This window comes from Neolamprologus multifasciatus, chromosome 12 (genome assembly GCF_963576455.1).
Source record: "Neolamprologus multifasciatus chromosome 12, fNeoMul1.2, whole genome shotgun sequence".
Taxonomy (NCBI): Eukaryota; Metazoa; Chordata; class Actinopteri; order Cichliformes; family Cichlidae; genus Neolamprologus; species Neolamprologus multifasciatus.
Genome location: NC_140450.1, coordinates 29,798,329 through 29,823,833, shown reverse-complemented (window position 1 = coordinate 29,823,833; position 25,505 = coordinate 29,798,329). Strand labels below are relative to the sequence as shown.

General features: G+C 39.4%; 1 protein-coding gene across 2 annotated transcripts in view; it reads right to left on the bottom strand.

The window, feature by feature from the left end:
• zmat4a (zinc finger, matrin-type 4a) overlaps nt 1-25,505 on the bottom strand; it is a 187,297-nt gene that overhangs the window by 53,481 nt on the left and 108,311 nt on the right. For both annotated transcript variants that reach the window (XR_014877406.1, XM_085181642.1), the window contains exon 5: nt 8,280-8,501. Coding sequence is in view for 1 of the 2 variants with exons in the window: in XM_085181642.1 (XP_085037768.1) it covers nt 8,280-8,501 (222 nt within the window). In the remaining variant the exon portion in view is untranslated. The remainder of the gene's footprint in view (nt 1-8,279; nt 8,502-25,505) is intronic.

Below are 25,505 nucleotides of genomic sequence, written 5' to 3'. Positions count from 1 at the left end.
CCACGTGAACAGCTTTCTCCCCCACACTTCAGAGAAGCAGCCACAATATGAAAAGCACTTAGTGAATATGGGCTGCTCCGCCTGAAATCATCTTTAGGGCCGGTTCAAACAAGATACTCAGCAGAGGCAGAGCAGACGCGAGGACTGTTCTTCAGAGACATGGTAAGTGATAGGAGTGCAAACACCAGCTGTGGCACAGCATGGACTTAAAGTGAGTTCTGCTGTCTTCCTGCTACTATTATTCATCTTCTCACGCTGTCAGCTACACTCAAAAAAGGAAAAAAACATTGTGATTCATGCTACATAAAAGGGTGAGCAAACAGTTTATTTATATAAAAATGACATTTAAAGTTTCCCATTTTTATTTAAAGAGTTCTCATTTTTTCATGTAAAAAGAAATGTTGTTGAAGCATTTCATTTCAAAAGCACTGAGATCCTTTGTAGTGGCACTCGCAGCTGAGTCGTGGTGCAACGTTTATACTGTAAATGAGAGCTTTGAGTCCTTTGTGGTGACAGGAGAGACTTTAGGAAGGACAACCATCGGTCAAACACTCTACTAAAGGGCTTTATGGTAAAGTGGGTAGACGGAAGCTACTTTTTACTAAAAGGTACATGACAGCCTTTTAGAAAAAAGTAAATGTTCTGATGGACTCTTAAACCTTGAGAAGCAAAGGCAGCTGATCAGGTAAAACAAAGATTAGAGTATTTGGTCTGCTATGTGTGTGGTGAATATCAGGCAGTGATAATAACTCCAAATAATATATCCTTGGAAATGATGTTGAAACAAACACTTCATCTTGTGTCCTTATAAAATAGCACGACTGACTTACATACAGGGATTCTCCTGGACTAAAAGGGACATAGGATGGGCGACCAAACATGTAAGCATATTCAGCCCAGGAAATTGGCTCTGGATAAAAAGACAGAAGTTTATTAGTGTAAACGCTGATTAAGTGTTGAGTACATTCATGATATTTTTTCGTCAACTTCCTTCAACACTGTTCAACGTATTAGATTCTTTTGGACATGTGAGCTTGTATTTTTCTCATTTCTAACTTTAGTTTTTAAAATATTCAACTGTGTGGATCCAGGTACAGGGAGTACCTTTGCCCCAGTGTAACAGTATGTCAGTATTTACTTCAGTCCAACTGAAAGCTATTGGCAGTTATTTTCAATTGGTGAATTTAAATCTATGGGAATGATAGAGCGTTCTGATTTTTTCATGGGTGGATTTGTCTTCAGCAGACAGGCGGTTCAAAGGAGTCAGTTGATGACATTAGGAATCATATTTTGTGACTGGATCATTAGAACTGAAACTACGTACCTGCCTGTGGATTCTAGTGGATTCTCCCACATTTCAAGTCGTCTAACCTCATTTAATGTCTCTGTTTTTAGTCTGTATAGTTTATCTCCCCACTAACATAAAGTCTAAAACAAGACGCACAAAACAGTTAAAGATTTAAAACTATTTTACCTCCTAATTTGATGCCAGTTCCCCTCTTTCTCTGTATATCACGCACTCGCTGATAAGGACACACACACACACACACACACACACCTACACACACACACACACACACACACACCTACACACACACACACACACACACACACACACACACACACACACACACACAAATTATTAGCAATTATAAAAATTGAACTCAAACCATTCAGCTAGCAGTGCTCACACTGCATTTTCTTTAGAAAATTGCATTCTGAAGTTTACTTAAGTATCATTTTACTTATTTAAAAAACTGTGAGACTGGAGAATAATAGATCTGATGTTTTGTAAGAGTACTGCCATAATGTTGTACAGCACAACTCTTTGAGGACTGCTAAACCTCCATTGCCAAAAATGGAACTGATTATGATGGGACTCTGACCACTCATTGTTCACTTCCAACACATAAAAATAAACATAAAAATAAAGTTCAAGTTTTGCTTGTTGATGCACAGGAAGAAATCCAACAGGCATTGGGGAAAAGTGGGACAAAGGGACAAACTAGATTAAATATAGCAGCCGCCCTGAAAACAGATCTGGGTTACACAAGAAGAGGGAGATCACCAAATTTAAACCACAAAGATTTTTTAAAAACATTTGTATTACATTTTTTTAGTCTCAAAACATTTTGATTGAATAAATAATGAGAACAATTACTGCATATCCAGGACTGATAGGACAAATTCATCATTCATCTCATATGAAAGCTGAAAACCTACTGAGATGGAAGTCACAGATCACAGTGGTGCAGTAGTTCATCTTTTTTTTAGCTCCTGTGCATCGTCCTTCATCGATTGCATTATTACATTTATAATACTTTTTCTCTCTGACATGGCATAAGATGATTACAAACTGCATCTTATGTCTGCTGGTGTTGGAAATCACATTAGCTAAAGTACATCGCCCAAATGGGCATGATAAAGGAAAATGACAGCACGCAGGCAGTGTTTACAACTCGAGACGATGATGGCAAATGGTTCTAAATGAGATCAAACATGTATAACGCCACTTCAACGCAAAGGTGATGCTTATCTCATATAACAGAGCTTTACCACTTACCGTGACTTCTACCTTTGCTGATGCTCATATCTCTGTGACAGCAGGTGTCTTATGAGTACTATAAAAAGCATTTGGCAGGCACTTAGATAGTTACATGAACTGCTGGCTGGTGGTCAGATGAACCAAGCTGTTTGCTGTGTCTCTCTTCACATTGTCTGGTTGTCAGTCACTAAACCTGGGATGCAGCTCATGTTTCGTTTAGCCACTCTATGAACACTGAATGTGGGACAACAAAGGAGTCTATAGCATGTGTGTTATTTCAGTCTCTCTCATGAAGTCCATTATGTGCCAGTACAAGAAAGTAAAAGAAAGCTTAAAAGCAGTCATTTGTTGATTTGATGTGTTCTGATGTAAGAGTCATAAAAGGGGGCATTTTTGAAAGATTTTATTTTTTTAGTTTATCTAATCTATATTTAAACTGAAACATTAAGATAGACTGACGGCCTGCCCTCGGTATACCCTGCCTCTCACCTTATGACAGCTGGGAAAGTGATTTCCAGAAACTGTGGCTTGGATAACCAGTCATGAACATGGATGGATAGATTTCCACACAGTTACAGGCACAGACTGTAAACACTGACAAGAGTAAACACACAATTACTGAGCAGCGGTGCTGGAATGGGGAGAGTTCAGCACAAATACAAGTTTAGCTATTTCTGAGATAAAATCCAACACATCTTTACCCTAACCCTGGAGAACCCATGGGGTCAGAGCCGGCCCAATTGGTTTTCTAGGGAAACCATGGGGTCAAATTTGACCCCATGGGTTCTCCAGGGTTAATAAAAAAAGAAGAAGAAAACAAACCTGGAAAAAAGAGATTATCTGTTTTAAACTTGCTGCAGTGATAACTGGGCAAAAGTGCTTACACAATCTGTTCCCATTAGTGTCTTAATGGACTATCAACCACAAATTCATTTTCCATCCCATTTACATTTATGCAAACATTACAGTCCTCACAGTTATATCACCATCTCAATACTACTCCCTGTTAGCTTTGAACAGAATGAGCACCAGACAAAAGACCAGAGGGTCAAGTAGACTATTAGAGCGCAAAGATGGAGTTTTACCAAAACAACTTAAATCAACTAAGCCAAAGAGAACAGGTGAACAGGGGCCTCGGTTTTACACTATGCTCATGCAGTTAACCTGCACTCTTTTGTATGTACTCACTTATAAAACAAAGGCTTTTATCATGAGGTTAGACACATCTGGAGGGTCTCTACACTTGTGCTAAAAGTGCTAATGGCTTGCCCATCTCTTTATCCATCTTCAACCTTATGTCTTTGCCATCAGCTTTTCAATGCTGCACAGCTCTGTACACACAACAACAACAACAAACAAGACCACTGAATGATGCTGCCTCCCATTTTATTAGAGCTTTTGAATATTTCATCACAGGACAATCTTCAGAGTCAGACTGCACATTTTCTTAGCAGGTTGAGAAGTGCACAAGGTCAGGTAGAGGGGAGGAAAAAAGGGGGGAAAGATGAAAGGATAAAATGCAGAGAGGAAGCAGAAAGAAGCAGCAGCATCCCGACCGCCTGCAAGGCCTGCTGCGGTCCCATTCTCCTGTCTGTGGGCTCACACTGCTGGTTTTGCCTGATAGGACAATTTGCCACTTCATTACTAATTGATAATCGCCAGAGAGTAATGCTCATTAGTCCAAGTGCTGAATAGTACAGCTAGTGTGCTGACATTTTCTGTCGCTCCATAATGACTCTGTTGAAGCCGGCAAATTCATCTCCTCTTAATGCACTGTAAAAACAGGCGCCGTGCAGAACAGATGAAGGTAAAGATATAAAGGGATTAAACGGTTTTTCATTTTACATGCAAATCTCTAATGAATTATTCATTGAGATCAACACTTGTTATAAGAGGATTGTAGAAGCAGTGTATTCTTTGATTCATTTGCAAAACACTGAACCCGTTAACAAACTACGTCTTCATTTAGAAATAATTCCTTTTCAGTCGCTTTAGAAACCTTAGTCATACTTTTCAAACACCCTGTGCTGCAAAACTTTGGACTGAAACATTGTTTCAAAAATGGCCATTAACCAATGCTGATGCTTTATTTCACACCTCGTGTAAAGGAAACAAAGGAATCTTGCAACAAAAAATATCTCTCCTTCCAACCTACCTTTTTTTCCAGCACAGGATTATTGGTCAATTCAATTTGATTTAGTTTAATTCAATTTTATTTACATGAATGAAAAATCACAAGTTGTCTCAAAGTGCTTAATGAAGTGTATAAAGTAAAGAGCCTATGATAATAAGACAGAAAACCCCAATAACAAAACAGGAAGTGACCTTCAGCAGAAAAATGCTCAGAGATGGGCAACTATCAGCCACAACTGGTTGGGGGTGAGAGTAGGGAGATAATCCTTCAGCCATCTGACTAGGATGCATCCTATATACCTCCTAGAAGAGTTGGTTTTGACATTTCCTAATGGAAGGAGACACAGGGGCAGAGCCAGGACATGTTTCTTGGGTATGTTGGGACAATCAGAAAGAACCTTATGAGCAAGTATTTGGCAACAGTGGGAAGGAAAAACTCTCTTCTAACAGGAAGATACCTCCAACAGACCAGGCTAAAGGAGGGGCAGCAATCTGCCACAAGACATGCATATATCAGTTAATAGGCCCAATATAGGCCAATAATGATACCTGATAACTCTAAAAAGTACCTTCTATCATATTTTATCCATTAGCTTCTTCTGCCATTATCTGTCAAACTTCAAACAAGTTTTGTAGAAACATTTAGCTGACACACAAGATGCAGCATTTAACTGTGCAGCATTTAACCTAGCACTGATGCGCAAACACAGCCTACATGAACGATTCTTTGGAATCATGAAAGTCTACAAATGAGTTAAAGTCAGATTACAACTAAAAAATCACACTGAGCTCATTGGTCACACTTTCCGAGCCATGTGTTTGAGAAATTCAGGAGCAGAAATGAAAATCTGTTAAGCAGAGTAGCAGAAATATTCTGCTTTGGAATTGAGTGGCAGCCAATAGTTCAAGTAACATAACAATAGATAGAGGGAAGAGTGGATCTGGCTAAGAATAATCAAATTCTGGACGTAGACTTCAGGCAGTTTGTTGAGAACTGGAACTGAGAAGAAGTTCTACAGGAGGACAATGATCCTCCTTAAGAACTGGCATGAATGTTCGAATTGACTGCCATAATCTCCTGACTTGAACCTCACCAATTTATACAAAGGTGTGAAAACATCTCTTTGTATACCAAAAATACTTATTTAGAAAAGAGCTAAAAATGCTCATTTCCAGCCCTTTATTTATTCTGTGTCTCCCCTGTAGAATTAATAAAGTTCACCTTTGTCTTATACTGACTCTTTATGCAGCCTCTTAGTATATTCATAGTCTGAAACCAGTCAGTTTTCTCTCATGTATCCTTAATGCACAGGTTCTTATATACATACTGATATATCCACTCAAGCACTTTATACAGCATGTCTCATTCACCCATTCATACAAGCACTTTCTAAATTTCACACTCCAGTGAACACAATGGGGTAGTATCTTGCCCAAGGATATCGTAGCATGCAGACTGGAGCAGCAAGGGATCAAACCAACAGCCTTCTGATAAGTAGATGACCTGCTCCACCCCCTTAGCCACTCTCCCAGCCAGTGGTCACCATTCAATGTCACCTGGTAAAAGATTCTCAAAATAAACTGTAAACCTAGTAATTTTAATATGGCCCAATCTCCCCCAAGCCAAAATGTAACCCACAGAGTACAGAACCACCATCCCCACCAACACACATTACAGCACAATATGTATGTTAATACTCTTGTTATCTGCTTATTGTCCAAAACAATGGTGAATTTATTCTTTGAATCATAAGTGTATTTATGTCCCTGTTTATAGGTTTAAATGCGGTACTGGTAACTGAAGTTGCAAACATCGGCAGTCAAACACACCATGTATAATGTTCCTGAAACAAACATCGTGGACTCAAAAGCTTGGGCAGCATAACAAAGCTGAACAAAGCAGAACCAACCAGTTTGCCCTCAACTAGCAAAAGTAGCCAATCAGGCTCTGAGTTAGAAGGTCCATGGCCAATCAGCTGTGAAGACTTGTTTCTCCCATTTGGTGCAGTCACACTCTGCTGCCCTTTACAACACCTCTGGGCTCCGTGTGCTCTTCTGGCAGCCAGCACTCTGCCAGCTGGAATAATATTGTGTAATTGTTATTGACATATTGTAACTGGGAAATGATAAGCAAGAAAGTTCTCCCCTCCTCCTCTGTAAAATTAACAGCTTGTGACATGCTGGTGGGCTCCATGAAGAGTCAAGCTGACAACTGAAGTCAAGAGGGTTACTTTTCAGCTCCACAGAGCAGGGCTTATAAATAGTCACAGCTATTAACAAATGTAATACTGCTCTCTGTTGCTCATCAATATTAAGCTATGCAAGTCACATTTATTACCTGCAGCGTTAAACGAGACATTACTTATCCCTACCTAGTTGGATCCCATTTTTGCTTTCATAACTACCAAAAGTCTTTGTGGCACAGATTTAAAAAGGTGCTGAAAAAATTCCTCAGAAACTATGGTCCGTATTGACATGACAGTCAATATGGCACAATCTCCTGTTTCACCGTATCACAAAGGTGTTCTATCGGATTGAGATCAGTCACCAGATCTTAGTGAAGTCATTTATTTTGCAGTGAAATACACGTCCAAGAAACCAGTTTGAGCTTTATGACATGCTGGATTCAGTCATAGGAAGATGAGTTCACTGTGGTGATAAAAGATGGGTGTGGGCAGCACCAATGCTTACATAGGGTGTGGTATTTAGATGGTGCTTAGCTGGTATTGAGGGGCACAAACCATGATAAAAAAAAATATGCCCCACAACACTACACACCCACCACCAGCAGCCTGAACCTTTGATACAAAGCTGGATGGGTCATTGTTTTCATGCTTTTTACATTTAATTTTGACCCTACCATCCAAATTTCACAGCAAAACGAAAGATTTCATCAAACTAAGCTAAGTTTTCTCAATCTTCTATTCCCTTCACAGATAGGACTGAAAGCTGGAATTGTTGTTCTGCTGCTGTAGCAGTTCTAGTTCAAGCTTTGTTAGGTTGTGCGTTCGAAGATGCTCTTCTGCTTACTTTGGTTGTGATTATTTGACTTAGTCTTGTCTTTCTGATCTGTGGCATCAAAAAGCCATTTTCAGCCAGAGACCTGCTGATTACTGGATATTCTCTGTCCCCTTAGTCTTGACATGGTTATGCAGGGAAACCCCAGCAGTTTTTGAAATTGTAAGACAGGCTGATCGGGCACCGCAGCAAAAGCCAGTCCCTGTCATTGCTATTCAGAGGCTCAGTTTGAACTAAATGGCTAAATGTGCTGACTTGCTATCGGCTGATACATAGTTATATTGTTTGATAATGCAATAATGCAAATTGTGAAATTACCGTTCACAGTAATGCAACTCTGCTATTGGCTTACAGTTATTTCATTGTGATTTTTTTATTGTGAGTGGTGGTATGTGTCACCTCAAAAGAAATTAGAACTGTATATACTGTACAATAAGATTTTTAATGAAAATTTTTTACCCTTAAAAAGGCTGGAAAACCTTTATTGAACTTCGTTTATAAACTGTATCTGATAATGCACCTTCACAAATGCATGAACATAGTTTAAAAATGAACTGATGTACTGAAAATGTATTCATATTACCTTTCATCACTCCCATGTCCAGGGTCTTTCCCAGCTGCTCCAGAAGATCTGCTCTGGCAGCGTTCTTCTTGTGCTTTTTGCCATCATAATGTTGCTGAGCCATGCCAGGGTTGTTGAACCAGGCGTTGCATAGCTGGCAGTAGCGGTCTGAATCACGGCGCTGTCGTGGGGAGGTCATAGGAGATGCTTCTGGGGAGGTCTTAACAGGACTGGGGGATGCCTCTGAAGGTAAAACAACAATGATACAGATGTCTCTTGGTGATCTAGTGATAGTTTTGTAAATAAAACAAATCTGCTAAGACACTACTACTTTTTAAATACAGCATTTTACGTAATCTGGGAACCCCTTGCCTTATACAAAGCAGAAAATTTACATAATTGACATGACCACAGTACGCGACTTGACAGATAGAGCCCAGCAGATTTACTGTTGGGTCAATTTTCTCAGCCAATATTAACAACTCGCTGATCTATCGGTAACAACATTACGAATGATTTATAGAGAAGAGAGAAACAACGCTCAGCCATGAGTGTTGATGCTGCATAGCCTGTCCACCAGAGGGCACTTTGCAAACAAATGTTTGAATGCCACAAACAAAGTAACCAGATGACGTGAATAGAGTCAGACAAGACATAAACAAGTAAAAAAGTAACTACACTTGACTTAAGTGTTAGGGAAATCTGATTATGCTTTTTTTTAAGGCTAATAAATTGGCATTTCAGGGTTGGTATCAGTTTGAAAAATAATATATTGATCAGTCTCCACAGTATCCGCCTCCAGTAAAGCATAATCACACTCTGATTTAATATTATTTCTAGGATGCTTTATGATAGAGTGTCAAGGACATTTGTCTAGCAGCCCACCAGTTTTACCTACAGTCTCTACTTTCCATATTTGGCTCTTCACGCAGATAAGCTGCATAAAATTACTATAAATACTTTCTTACACTAAGTCTGTGAAGGTTCTCAGTCATCCAGGTCATTGGAGTCTAAGGCGCTTGGAAAGAAAAGCATCTGGACTTCTTCAAGTTTCACGAGGTTTCACCTCTGATCTGAGAAGCTTCTTCAGTTCTAAGAGCCATTGGTTGAGAGTCCCAGATTTTAAGCCTTATGGGAGTGTCCGCGAGAGGGTCATGGACCCCCTATTGATCCTCTACCTAATCACACGGGCTAAAGTGTGAAAACAGGTGTGGGTTACAACTAGCCAAAGTTTCAGGTAACCCAATGTGAAACCTAGCCCCACCCTATCATGTGATTTACTGAGGTCATATGGCCCGGGATGTAAGTGGGCAGTAAGGCGTCTGGGAGGGATCTCAAACTCTCCACCAATTACTCTTAGAACCGAAGAAGCTTTTCGGATGAGAGGTGAAATGTCTTCCAGGAAACTTAAAGAAAACCAGACTTTCTTATACTAAGTTAACCTCAAATTTCAGAGAAAGAAGTACGACTGAAAAAAAACTAACAATGTATGATACAGCTTTAATTTCATATTTTGAAGAAACAAATACAAAGCAAAAACAATCACAGTGACTTTAGTAAAAGATTGAAACACCAGGTCAACTTTTTTGTGTGTGTAACAGCTTTAAACGTTTGGAAAAAAAATAGGTGTAAAACTCAAACAACAAAACAAAATAAATACATAACCACATATCAAATTATCTTCTAACTGGGACTCATAAACGTAAGAAGCAGATCTGAACTGTCTACTAAGCTGTCAGAAATATGAAATCATTTCCAGTGGTTACGAAATGAAAAAGCTTGTGATTGTTCAGGGGAAAAGCACACTCTGACTTGCATGAATTCACTCTCTTACTTCAGGAGAATCTAAAACACTATGGGGGATTTTATGGTTTATTAAAATGGGCCCATTGTGTTAGGCTTAACTCTCAAACCATTGGTAGCTTGTGGGCTAACTACTAACCTGATTTGGCCTCACAGTCAAATTTTCATCTTTATTATTCATACACTTTTGTATCAGATGAAGAAGAGGCATGAAGAGGTACTACAGCTTAAACAGTACTCTAAGGTATTGCCATTCGACAATGGGTGCTAATTTGTACCCATGTGGTTTTGATTCAAGGACCACTTCTGATTCCTGGCAACATTTTTTAGTATAAAGTTAAAGAATGACTTTTTAAAAAAAAATATATATATATATTATTTAATAAGTTGAAACAGGGAGGCATTTGTAAAATACTTGCTTGTTCTTACTGAACCCTTGAATTTTCTTTCTCTCATATCTGCCCCAGACAAGTGGACAGCAAAGCAAAGACTGAACCTAAAACCTTCTTCCTGAATTTTGCCCAAATGCTTTTTATCAAGTCTAAGTGTTAAATCAATATGCTAACATGTTTGTTTACTAGACCCCAAACAGACTGTCTCCTCAAACTGCAATTATTTAAACCAAGAAACACCTTTTAACTTTTTGGGAATATATATACCTTTTTAACACTGGGTACACTGTACCTGTATGGATACAAACAGACTTTTGACATTAGTTGTCGTGGACTGACATAACTGATAGCAAAACAAAACAACAAAATTTAAGGACACAAATAATAAGAACAAAGTGTTCTCTGTGTTTCTAGACCATAACTTGATTTTAATGTCTGACATGACTTTTAATGCTTTTGAAATCCAGCTAATTAACTTGGGTTCTGCATCATGATGACACTTTATGTCTTTTTGGCTTATGTCAAACAGTAAACCTAATGTATAAGTCCTGAAAGGGTGCTGTGAACATAATGGTGATATAATAACCCAAAATGTCACATTTTTGCAAAGACAAATGTGAGAAACTATAAATGCTCAGGAAAAACACTGCCCAGGAAAAAAATACTTTAAAATGAGCTACATTAGCAACATTTTGTCAGCTTTTTTAAAGCAAAGATTTGTAGCTGGCAGACAGAGCACAATGTGACGGCTTTAATGAGCACTGATCAGCGGCAACGTAACTGTGGCCGTGCAAGTGTAGCCCTGTGAATAACAAGCTGTTATCTCCATTAGATGCCTAAAGAGGAAAACCTAAATTCTACTTGGCAAACGGAAGAGAAGCCAGCTCTTCTTGGGGCTGCCCACTTGTGCCTTCACGCATGGATGACGGCATTAACCCCCGAACGAGCAACGTGCTGCAACAAGCACTCCCCAACACGAAGAAGCCCTATCAGCTTAATCAGCTTTAACGCTCCACTGCACAGCTCACCCTAAGTCAACATTTAGTTTTGTCCCATTAGCTTCCATTACACCAGTCAACATTTCAAAAATAGCAAAGTCCAGTGAGAAACATGGCGGGAGAGAGGATGTATGGAGCCTGAAGTGTCAGGACTCGCTGTCTGCTGAGCACAGCTGGCCCTCAGTGAGGCCATTTGCATTACACTTTACATTCAGTGGTTGGCTCATTTCTCCCTCCACAGCAAAAGGATGTTATGTAGGATTTAAATGTTGGACTTTACGGTTATAGAGTGACCCCCACTATAATAGGCCAATGTAAACTGTCAGACTCAATTTAATCCCTGCAGCTGCTTTAGCATGCAGGTCAGAGGTCAGCAGCATAACAGCAGCCCTGGAGCTGAGAGAAATGTAACGCCTTGCTCAAAGAGAGGGGATTGCATTTCTGCAACCCAAATATAAAGACTCTACTAGGAAATCTATAGGCAGACTAATGCAGCCTCGGATTAAAGCAGGAAAAAAGCTCTAAATTTACGAAGAACTAAAAGCGTAATACTCAGATACAACACTCCCCCAAAAGCACAGCTCCTGGTATCATAACATTCAGGCGATTTCCAGACACAGTGATGACAGAATGAAAGAAGTTAGAGTGAATGGGAACTCAAAAGAGGTTAAATGTTTACTGTTTGCTGAGATAAAGACGTGAGAGAACAGAAAGAAGGTTAATTATTCTCACAGTACACTCCTGCACTCCAGACTGTTCAAAGAAAGGCAGCATCTCCAATATTGTTTTAAATTTAATACAGCAGTTTTGGTAAACATGTTAATTATCACTACAATGCTGTCAACATCTCTCGAGCTGTCTTATCAGTTAAATGGAGAACAAAATAAAAAGTTCACGAGGGGCAGTGCACACATATTTAATTGAACACCTGTATGTAGCTAATGACTCTGCAGAAAGCCTCAGGATCTGCTGACCCCATTCTATCACGACTTACCACTAACAGTTGAACATGGAAAATTTAGTAGTAAGGAAATTCAAAACTGGACTTTTGCACAGGTAGCATCTTATTATAATGCCACTCCTGAGAGCGAGCCATTTGTTCAAAAATGTTTGTAGAAGTAGTCTGCATGCCTAGGTGCCTGATTTTAAACACCTGTGGCCATGGAGGTGATTGGCACATCTGAATTCACATCTGATTTGGATGCAGGAGTGAATTTACAGTGCTTCAGTCTGCCCACAGTTGATGCTCATCTGCAAGCTGCTTTTCAACCCACCTCCTCCTTTCACACCTCCCAGCACTGGGCCGTACCACCAGATACAAATGATCGCAGATAGAAATGTCAGCCTTGTTTTGACTATAGTGGTCTTGACAGATTTCTGGTAAGTGGCTCTTAGATTTCTGTTGCACGTCAAACAGTGTAGATTATTCGATTAAATTTATCTCATGTGAAAAATTCCCAAAAGAGGAGAGACTCTGGAAAAATAATTTGCTGCAAATAGCCAGGAATTAGAGGGGCATGATTATATGGCCTAAGCAAAGAGTATTTATCATCATCAGTGCAGCCTCTCCATATAGTATCTTCCTCCAGCAAAGCATAATCACACTCTGATTTAATATTCTTTCTAGTAGGCTTTATGACAGAGTGTCCAGGCCATTTGTCTAGCAGCCCACCAGTTTTACCTAAAGTCTTTACTTTCCATATGTGGCTCCTGACTCATAACACACTGTGTTATTACAGGATGGGTCTTTGGCATCAAATAACCCAGCAGGCACATAAAGGACTGAAAGCCTTTCCTCCCATTTAGAGCATCATTAAATCCACACTGTTAAACACCCCTCGGTGCTTTGATTGAGGGTTCAGTTCACTTCAGAAGGCAGGGGTCGTCACCATCACTAAGAGACAGATGGCTTCAGCTTGATGTGGCACCTGCTGTGTAAAGGACACTTTAAACTCAATGAAAAGGGCCCTGCTTCTCAATGTTACAGGTTTAAGTATCATCTGGATAAACGTGGAAAGTTTTTTTCCGCAGAGATAAAATCGAGAGCTGAAACATTGCGCTAAGCGCAGAGAGCGCAGTAAAAACTACTATCTGGGAAAGTAGCCTATTTTTTTGTAGAGACTTAATGATTTTGACAATGATGTCTGAAATGAACATTTTTTTAAGAGACAACCGAGTGAATCATCTGAGCCTGACGGTCTTGCTGTATAAAGTCAAACAGACAGTACACATGCCACATTTCATACTAGCAGCCTCGGAGCTGTTTAGTCCAATGACACACACACACACACACACACACACACACACACACACACACACACACACACACACACACACACACACACACACACACACACAGCAGCTGTTTATTGGCCTGATAGACCCTCTGCTGTCTGCAGATCCACAAGAGGGGATGCTACACAGTGGTAAATATGACTCTGGCCCAACATTTTTGAGACTTGTTGGCATTAAATTCAAAATGATATAGTTTTCTTAAAATGGTATGTTCTCTCAGTTTATGCATTCGATATGTTTTTATGCTCTATTGTAAATGAAATGTGGGTTTGTGAGATTTGCATGTCCCTGTGCTTTTTCTGTCCTAACTTTTTCAGATTTGTAGTTTGTAGTCAGATTGTTAGAAAAGAGCATGCAGGGTTACAGAAGCATTTTCAATGTCACCTGTTAACTTGTACAGTTTTTCTAATTGAAGTTTTATGCTAGAAAAACTGTACTTAAGAAGCTTTATTAATTGACAGTAAAGCAGGATGTGGCAGAGCTCTGCAGGGTCTAGTTTAGCAGGTACTCACCCTGCAAACACAGAATTTAGCTCTCAAATCCACTCTTCTCTGTGTCTGTGTTTCTCTCAATCCCAACCAATGACAGCAGATGGCCCCGCCCCTCCCTGAGCCTGTTCTGCAGGAGGTTTCTTCCTGTTAAAAGGGAGTTTTTCCTTCCCATGATCACAAAGTGCCTGCTCATAGGGAGTTGTTTGATTGTTCTTACAACCTGACAATATAAAGCACCTTGAGGTGACTGTTGTGATTTGGTGCTATATAAATAAAACTGAATGGAGAATCGAACCGAACTGAATCAACCAGTTATTTAAAGACTCAAGACACGAGCCGTTGCCAAACTCAAATAGTCAGGTAAATAGGTTTTGGGAAACAGTTATTAAGGGGCTGTGTACAACAGCTAAGGACAGATAAAAGAGCAGGTGGGCTATCAGTCATGTAAACCTATAACACTGATACCAAGATGTTAGATAAACCCAAAGTACAGTTGGATCCAATGCTTGACAGATGCTTTTAATGTCAAACTCCTGATAACAATAGAGGCAAACTCTGCTGATCTCACCAAATCAATAGAATCCGTCCTCCGGGCACCACGAATATGCACTCACCGGCCACTTTATTATGTGCGCATGTGTAACTGTTCATCAGTGCAAATATCATATCAGCCAATCACCCGGCACTTGACCATGTCTACATTTAGCCATGTAGACATGGTTAAGTTGATCTGCTGGAATTCAAACGGAGCATCAGAATGTTGAAGAAAAGTAAGTGACTCTGAACGCAGCATGGTTGTTGTTGCCAGACTGGTCTGAGAATCTCAGAAAGTGCTGATCTGCTGCGATTTTCCTGTAAAACTATCTCTAAGGTTTACAGAGAATAGTCCGCAAAACTATTCAGTGAGCGGCAGTTCTCTGGATGGAAAATGCCTTGTTAATACCAACGGTAACAGGACAATGGCAAAAGTGCTTTGCGTTTATAGGACAGGAACAGTAACTCACATAACCACTTGTTATAACTAAGTTATGCAAAAGCATCTCTGAATCCACAAGCCATGTAACTTTAAAGTAGGTGGGCTACAGCAGCAGAAGACCATGGCAGTTTCAACTCCTTTCAGCTCAGAAAAAGGAAAATGAGACTATGCTCTCCTAAAAAATTGGATTACAGAAGACTGGAACATGCGTGGTGTGGTGAGTCATGATTTCTGCTGCAACATTGTAATGGTAGGGTCAGATTCTGGTATAGAAGTGCAGCTGTTAGCACAAGCTTGCACAGAAATGCACAGAAAGACCTCAGCTCATCAGCTGGGATATACCTGTGTGAGGTTTGCATGTTTTCACGATTGCACACTAGGGGTGCAACGATACACAAAATTCCCGGTTTGGTTTGGTTCGATACTTTGGTCACGGTTCGATATTTTTTCGATACAAAAAAAAATGTTCATGCTTTTTTAATTTGTCATTTATTAAAATTATAAATATATATTTTAACTCCAAAGTACAGTTTTTAAATTTAATGTTGCTGAAACAACAAAATAATAAAAAAAATAAATCTATCTGATTGAGAAATCACTCATCTTTGGGAAAGAGAGTTTATTACAGAGAAATGGCTCTTTCCAAAATAAAAGCTATACTATATGCTTCTTCTGGGCTATATTCTCAGCAGCATATAGAGATTGAAAATGTGACGTCATTCAAGGGTAAAACCGCAAAGACTTCTGGGAACTCGTGGCAAGAGGTACTAGCGCATGCAGGCTTTCAATTGAAATCAGTTACACAGCGATAAAAAGAAACACAAAAAACTGTCAAGAAGCTGTTGTATTATTAACTGCAATAGCCGGTCGCATGACAGCCACGGGAAGCCGACGGGTAAAGAGATCGTTTTTTTATCGGATTACGTCGTTGAAGAGAAATTGTTCGAGCCATGTTTCCGAAGTAAAAAGAGGCGACGGATGGCCTGGATTACAGCCATTCAAAGACCAAATATAACTCACAGAACACTCCAGCTCACAGGTTAGTCTGCTCCAAGCATTTCCACAAAGGTCAGTCTTCTGTTGTAGTTAATACATCATTTTTTATAACATAATTTGTGATATAGGTTACAAGCAAGTCTGGCGCTGAACAGAAATTGTGGCGCTATGCTCATTTGTTTATTGTGCATAAATAGTGAATTGTCCTGACACAATATTGCGTTTCGCTTCTGTTATTACCATGGTACATTGACAAAAACATATACTTTTATTCACAGGATAAAACAGGTTTTTTTGTATCTCTAATTGCCCAGTACGATTACAGCATACAATATTATTGTCACTGCTACATTTCTGTAATGCGAACCAGAAATTATTTCCACTACTTATTAATTACCGTTTAGCTTAAAGGTCCTATTAATAAACGGTTAACAAATGTGTATTTATGAAGACGATTTGTGAGACTGGTAAACTTATGATACGTACGATGGTCTTTCGTTCTACATGGTGCATTTCAAGGTCCTGTACCCATCCGTCGGTAAACTGTACTTGGGCTTGTTGCAGTGACCTGAAGTTACTAAACTTCACTCACTCCAAGAACCGTATGATTATAAATATGAGCGTGGTGAAAGTTGGGCAGCATGCTAACGTATTTTGTCCACTCTGTGCTCGTAAGGGTATAAACCTTTCACTCCTTTGATTTTTTTCCTCGTATCTTTTCTTTGCCTTTTCATCAAGTCTGTCTTTGTACGGACCGGCATTGTTGTCCTTCGTTTTGTACATAACTTTTTTGGGGGGCAAAGAAAAAGCAAGAAGGTATTGGAACCGGAGAATGAACGTTTTGCGGTGCTGCAAATGCTTGCATTTGATGCGGTACTTGGATTTTTTGCCACGAGTTACCGGCATGCAATGCGCGAAAGTCACGTGGTCTGTCAATCTCTATTAAACATATCAGGTCCCCATAAGGAGAATCATGTGCTAACGGCTGTCTAAATGACTCGGGTAAAGTTTGTAGCATGCCTGTTTGTTGTTTTTGTCTGCTTCCACTTGTCTTTGCACTAGGATGATGTCGGAGTAAATGTGCAGTCATATTTGTTGTGTTCCCACTAGTGCTGTCAGCGTTAATCTTATTCAAATGACGTTAACGCCACAACACGGCAAATCTCCGTTAACGAGCTACCACGGATCTCCCCGTGCGTGGGGCTGGACGGCCAACACGTTAACGAGCTAACTGCACTAACACACTAGTTCCCACCCATGTAATTGAGCATTGCATTGCACATCCAACACACTGTTTTACTTTTGTCCATGATGCGCTTACCTTCAGGGTCATACTTCACATGAAAACCAAAATAGTTCCAAACGCCAGATCTGAATGAGGGTGGGGGAGGTTCAATTTGCCATGTTGCAACGAGAGCTTAACTTCTGTCTTGCTAGCTTGCCCTGCGCTCAGTGAATCTGAGTTTGACTACTCTGCCTAGGCTGCACTGTCGAGCGCAGATCCACTGAGCGCTCAACACAGCATTGTCAGAAGGAAAGTTGATAAAATAAATTAAAAATTTTGTATTGTTCGATACATATCCGAAAGCACTGTATCAAACGGTTCAATATCGATATGAGTATTGTTGCACCCCTATTGCACACGTATCCTGTTCAGGTTCTCGCCTCATACTCCGATTTCCTCCTACAGTCCAGATTCTAGCCTGCTGTGGATGTGAGAGTGACTGTGGTGACCTCACACCATATACTCCAGCCCACTGCCACCCTCAATGAGATAAGCTTTTAAGAAAATGAATAGATAGAGTTGAGGTGTTGGATTAACCAGAGATCACGGGAGAAAACTAGCCAAAAATCATATGAGCTCCCCTGGTGTTGATTTAGACAACAGTGAGAGTCGGTTCTCACTCCTAAGTTGTCACATGCGAAGGAAAAATTGGACTTTAACCCCAGTTAAGCTCAAGCACCATTTTCCGTGTGCAGGGTAAATCCTGTGAAGTGGGTGTACTGAAACAAAAAAAGCAAATCAAATGTAAAAAGTGATTCAAACAGTGAAAAAAACAGCGGCTTAAAACCGAATGGAAAGCACGAAGCTCAAAATAAAACACCTGAGGAAAACAGACACCTCCATGCAGGCTTTTCTGTGGACACACTCATGAGTCATTTTTAGTCACATTATTCTAATTTAGTCACATTCAAGAGTCACACATTGTATCACCGTTCCTCTTCCCCACTGTTTTTCTTTCCCTCTTTCTTTCTCCCTTTTCTTTCCCCCAGTCATGTCTGTCCCGTGTGTAGCAAGTGAAAATACAATAAACAATAAAAGCAAAGGTGAATCAAATAGACCAATACGGCAAGGCCGGGATGGTCCATTTGGTAAAGTAAATCCGTTGGACATCTTTCTTTGCCTTTGGACAATAATTCTGATGGCAAAAGAGCCAAACAGGACAGGTGGAAAAAAAAAGAGTCACACATTGTGCTCAGCCTGCATTATGAACAGCAGTTTGCTGTAAACAGCCATTTTTGGACACTAATATAAATACAATTCATACATTATACATTGTAATTTGTTAGGGAATTTTTCAAACATGTAGAAAGAGCTGGGAGGTTTTGGTTTTTTGAGGTTTTGACACCACAGTTAAAGCTTTTGCTGTTTGATGCTGGCTGTGTCAGCTCCCAGTTTAAAACTAATTTGGATTTATTTATGCAGCTCTTCTGCTGCTGTTTGTGTGAACACTTCTTTCATTACTGACCAGCTTAGTAAGAGAATACCAAGAATCCATTAAAAATTAAATGTACAGCACAGCAAGGCAATCCTTTCATCTGCTCAAAGTCGAACAGAAACACACTTTCGTGTTTTCACTAATGCAACAATTTATTTTCAGCTGAAGCAGAGTGTCTCATTTTGCCCCCCATGGCATTTCTTATAAGCAGACAGAGAAACAGGGCAGTGTAGAAATCTTCTAACTCTTAAAACAGAGTCATAAATCTACAGAGATTCCGCTTCTGTGAGAAGACGGGACCAAAGTGCTCCAAATCCATTCACTGACCCTTTCCTACAATGAGGATCCCTGCTGTGCTTTCCCTCACCCCTCCACCCTCTCTGAATATAAACCCTGCTGACATGTACCACTCAAATGTTTTCTCAGATTTTCCTTTTGTCGTCAAAGAGAAATCTCTGAATGGAAAGCAAATCTTCATACTTGAAGTTAATTATCACCCTCAATTTGTTTCCCATCGTCACAATTTGTACTTTAAAATGCTTTAAAGTGGAAGGGGGGAGAGGCGGGGGGGAGGGGGAGAGGCGGGGGGCACAAGTGTACTAAGCCTGCTGCATTTGAGACAATTCTGAGTAATAAACACAGAAGACTTGAGGGCAAAGCTGCAGTTTGTGCAATTCAAAGCTTGGTCCATGTGTTTGGAAATGAGGCTTGGTTCCCATTGCACTTGGAATACAGGCTGAACCAAAGACATCCTTTAACTAAGGGGTGTCAAAAATAAGACCGAGGGGCCTGAATCAGCCCACTGTCCCACTCAAAGGCTTTGAATATGAAATGTAGACGAGTGCATACATTTTGAGCTTTTAACTGTACTTTTATATGTTTTACAGATTTTCCACTTTGAAATACCTCCCGTATGGTCAGTCATATAACACCAAAGTATTTAACAAATAAAACATAAAAATTAAATGGCAGAAACATTATTTTTTTTACTATCTACTACAGAATTGTGTTATGTTTGTTTCTGAAGTGTGTTCACAGTTTTAAAAAAGATAATTTTCTTAATTTTTATTTATGTAATTTTACATTTGCCATATACAAAAACTGAGACACTGTTGAAATTGCATTTTTTTTTAAAATTAAGACATTTAAGACATCTTAAGGATTAAAGACCAGTGTGGGCTGTATGTGGGCCACAATGTAAAATGAGTGACATCCCTGCTTTAAATGCAACAAACAATAAACTGCAGTAAACTTTACTGCAGCCTAAAGCTGATGTTTAAATTAGCTATGAAAAATGCAAAATATTCTCTGGGCAAGATTATTTTTACAACTAAAGTAAAAGAATACATGAATACATCTGCTTAAGTTTTATCACATCGTCCTGCAGCTGCTGCGAAACATTTGAAGTCAGGCAAAGTAAAGCAGGAGGCCACAGAAGGTAACAGACGGGTCAAATGATCCGACTCAGTGTTGCATTGCTTGTTGGCTGTTTGAAGATACAGAAATCTTTCCTTTCTCCCACAGTCTGCGCTTTAAAGAGGGACACTTTAAAATGTGTGCCGCATGAAATGAAACAGGCAATTACCATCAGTGCCACTTCTCTGACATTCTATGGACAGGAAACATAATTACAAATGTAAATTGTTTAAAACATATAGCGGATTTTCTATTCAGCTTTTCTGTATATCTTTATATACATTAAACCCACAACAATTCCTCACTCCATCTGCACACTAGACTGCAAACTTGCATGTGAGGATGATTGCTTGGGCCTATAAATATCCTCATCATATCTGTCATTTGATCTGTAATAAGATGCCAGAGATATCTGACCTGATTAAAGCAAGGCTTGGGGTTATATGAGATTATATTCACATAGTTTAAAATCAGGATTTTCTAGGCGTTTATCCTCCTTGACTCTATAAGTCGTGACAGCAGTTTATATCTGGCAGGCATTACATCTGATATTGCACAGATATCAGCTATAGATAACACATAGATAACAGCGAATACGCAGAATAGGGTAGAGCAAAGACATAAGAAAAAAAATATGTGTGTGTGTTTGTTTGTGTCAGGATATATAGCAAATTTAAACAACCACTGTAAGCCCTTTACATTTATTTACAGGTAACTTTTGTTTCATGGTGACTGTCAGCACTATAAACCCAGTGTGCTGCTGAGTCCACCTCTGGTTTAGTTAGTTCAGCAGAATGAGAAAGGCTTCAGGATGGAAAATTAAGTTTTTGAGTAACCCTTGCAGGATGTTTTCTTTTTTTTTATTGCCTTTGTCAAAGTTGCTGATGTTGTTCTATTTATTAAAGTTAATACATCTTGTAGGGCAGTCCAAACAGAATGACTAGGTCACATTTAAGAAGTATGCCTAGCAGATGGCGAGGTAACTAACCAGATTTACCAACGGGTTGCACCAGCACAAACTGGTTTAAAAACAATTACTGTCAGTACTTACAGAAACACTGCAGTTAGGAAATTGTGTGCAAGAGGTGGGAAGATTCTTTTGGAAGGTTTTTTTTTTATAGGGTGAGGAATACACACAAAATGATTTACTACCATTTGTGACACGCAATTTACTGCTAACTAAACTGACAAAAAAAACACGTCTTATTTTTTTGTGCAAGCAAAGTGAGACATTTCTCTATCTGTGCCAATTGAACTACTCCTACATTTGCTCAGTGAACTCAGAGCCTAGATCTAGAACCCAGAACCTAAAAGAGTCGCACGATACCAGCGGCAACTGAACTTCTTTTAACTCCGGGTTCTTTCCAACATACTGTGGTTCAGCAGCAGGAATTTCACAGCCTGTGCAATGGGTTCAACACAAAATTGCTGAAGTGCGGAGAGAAAGGAGGAATGGTGGATGGACGTCGATCTGATCAATGCATTTACATGAACAAACTCTAAAAACACACTTTTCTTTAACTAAGTTTTTATTACAGTCAAATTTATCCGTTAGAATTTCAGGACCATGGACAGCGCACAAGGGTTTTGCATTAGGCTTCATGCACTTTGACAGTAAGTGAGCTACAGATACACACACACACACCAACACTGAAATAAACTGTAGAATGGACTGCCATCATATTGTCTCACAGCTTACAGTTATATACTGGAGCCAGACAATTACCAAAGCCTATTTTGATTATAATGACTCTCTCTGCCAGACTCTACCGTACACGGTATGCCTTATATTTATATGCTTTTCTGCACCTGTCCGCTTAGTTTACTGGGAGATGAATATCATCTCTTAGTTTGTGACCTTGCTCAAAATTGCTCTGCTCTTGGTAGATTGGGTATGTTATATTCAAATGAACTGACAGCACCTGTGTTTAGAAAACAGCATTATTTCTGTAAACTAATCACACCTGTCAGCGCTGTCTGGGGATTTGCGCTCACACAATACTTCACCACAGTGACTTTCTAACATGCTCACAATAACACTACTGGCATTTATCGAGAGTTTTAATAAATTGCCATCTTGTCCCCAACTCCCACCCCTAAAAACTTAAAAACACAGAAAAATAATCTGGGTTTTGGCACTAGATGAAAGGTCTGCGTATGACGAAAGTTATAATAGTTAATTCATAAACGTTGTTGCTGAAATGATTGTTTCAAACTCCATGCAAAAAAAAGATGTATGTATGAAAATACAATTTAGTTAATCAAATGTAAGGAAAATCTTTTGTTCTAGTGCTGATTACAGTCATTCAGGACTTAATAATTATGACCACATAATACGGCTCTCTTCATGTGTTCCATTCTAATTGCTCCACTTTCATTTTGCTCTCAGAGCAGAGCTGCTGCAACACAATGAAAGTAAAATCCATCAAATGCAAATGTGTGAATCTCTAAAATGCTGCAAATGCTAAAAGTGTCCCATTAGATAGTTTGAGAAACAGCAGGGAACCACAAAGCAATATAAAAATACAGGAGCTTTAAATGTTGCTGTTATGATTCATGCAGGCTAGCTGTTGATTATATGCTAACAGACAAAGACATTTAAAGTCTTAAGATAATGTCCCCAGTTAAACGTAATGGAAGGGGAACAGCTATTTTACAATATGAACAATTTAGCTCCAGATTTCTCTAAATCACTTCTCAGTAAATTAGTGCAGGAGCAAAACAGCCCCACATTAAGCTGCAGATGTTAAAGGAAACGCAGCTCATGCAAGCTATTGTTCTTACGACACAGACGATGGGAAACAAGCCAGAATTTGGAAATAGCGACTGAAGAAATACAAAAATGAACATGGCTGTGATTATATAAAAGTACTATTGACAGATCAACGCTCGTTTAGCCTGCCTCCGCTCTAAAATAGAAAGCGTATTGCAATACATTGCAACACCAGCAGTTCATTCAACAGAAAATGTGTGCAGCTGAGCATGAGCTATGTGGGTCAGTGGAAATATTCAAATTTAACACAACGGTGCCCAAGTAAAAGGGCAAGCAAGGGTTACTGGTTAGCTTATAGAAGCGTTGTGTAATTTTGCGCCTGCAGGTAAAGCATTAAAGATTAATTTCAACTGTCAGATGAAATTCTCGCATCTTCAAAAAGTTTGAAATTGAGAACAATCGCTTACGCAGGACTTTTCCGTGTGTGTGTGTCTGTGACTAGAGATTGATGACAGTGCATTTCTCGAATGTTCATCGTGGGTTTTCGAATAGGCATTTTGGGCACAAGAAGATGATGTACAGCATCTGTTCAAAGGCAAAAATAACATCAAGTAAAGTTTATGATGCTCTCCCATGATGCTATAAATTCTCATTAGTGTTATTGGAGGCTTTTTTTCACAGCATGTCTTGTGTGGACACCAAAGTCAGTGCTTGGAGAGCTAGAAGTTTTTGCAGCTGTATGCTGGCTGACAGCCAGCAGAACAACGACGCATCCCGAGAGGCAACTGGATCAACAGAGTCGGCTGATGTGACTTATGCAGAAATCAATAGCTGGGGCCTCTCGGCACTCTGGATTTATCTTTATGACATTATGTATTTGTGACAGATCTGGGTGCCTTTAGAATAGAGAGGATTTAAATTACACTTCCACAGGATAAAATAACCTAAGCTAACATTTCTTTTATTTCAGCAGGATTGGAGTTTTTTGGGTAATGAGAACTCAACATTTTTACTATTAGTTTCTTTTTCTTCTGATGGTTTGAACCCATCTGTAGTGAAACAGACAGAAATAAAAAAATTCACTGTGCTTCAGGGTAATATATGAGTCTAAGGTTAATGGAGTGGTTTCAATTTCATTTCTGTCATTTTCACACTAAAAAAGATGCAAGAGAAGCACTGAATAAGTGATTTTTTTCAGTGATACAAATGATTCCCCAAAGATGGATGTCAGCAACTTCAGTCAACAAAACTTAATGTGTCTGTCAGGTGGAGAAGAGGTTCCGTGGTGTCCTGGTACTTTGTTGGATGTCAGTGCGATTGATAGCTGTGCCTCCCCCTCTTTTGGCTGAGACGGTTCTGCCTCTGTTCTGAACCATTGGCCACAGATGGCCTCGTTAATGGCTATGTCTGTCACTGACATGTGGCAGAAAGAAAAGCAAAGGGTGCTGTCTGAACACTCCCATATGGAAAAGAAATAGTAAAAATGTATATGATTTACTCATGAAAGTGGCCACTTTCTTATTACTTTCATATATTGTTTTAGTAAGTATCCAAAACATACAAGTTTCATTATATAATTTTTCAAGGGATCTTATATCTGTTTTCACTCTTGTATGCTTTTCATACAAGTTTCACACAAGACAGATACAAACTTTATAAGATTTATATATATCTTTTCCATATGGGCTACATCAGAATTTCTCAGCAGTCACAATATGTCTAAAGTACAACTACAACCAAACAGTCGTGAAGTCCTCTGAAACTAAAGTCAAGGTATCTCTTTATTTCTTTGGATGTTTGGGTTTTCGGGGTGGCTGTAGCTCAGGTGGTAGAGCAGGTCATCTACTGATCGGAAGGTTGGTGGTTCGATTCCTGGCTTCCCCTAGTCTGCATGCCAAATATCCTTGGGCAAGATACTAACCCCAAATTGCCCTCCGATGCATCCATCGGAGTATGAATGTGTGTGAATGTTAGCTATAAAGAAGCACTTAGAAAAATGGGCTGGGGTGAATGCACAAGTTGTGTAAAGTGCTTTTGAGTAGAAAAGCACTATATAAGAACCAGTCCATTTACCATTAAAGTTTAAACAGATATAATTATGCCATTTTGAACAGTCTGGGTTTTTTTTTTTTTTTGCATGGTGGTTGAAGTATTGCCTCAACAGCAAGAAGGTTCAAATCCACCATCTGGTCTGACTCTGGTCTGCCATCGGCTGCATGCTGGGATAGGCTCCACCCTCCCAATGACCCTGATCTGAATAAGAGTATGGATGGATGTTTTTGAACATTAAAGCACTACAAAGATTTCCAAACGTTTCCTGTTAAACCTGAATCATTCAAATTAAACCACCAAACTAAAATCATGTCTATCCCCAGTTTTTTACATCATTAATCAGCTGTCTGCAGTCAGTGTGCAATGTATATTAACAACATAGTAGATGCTAGACA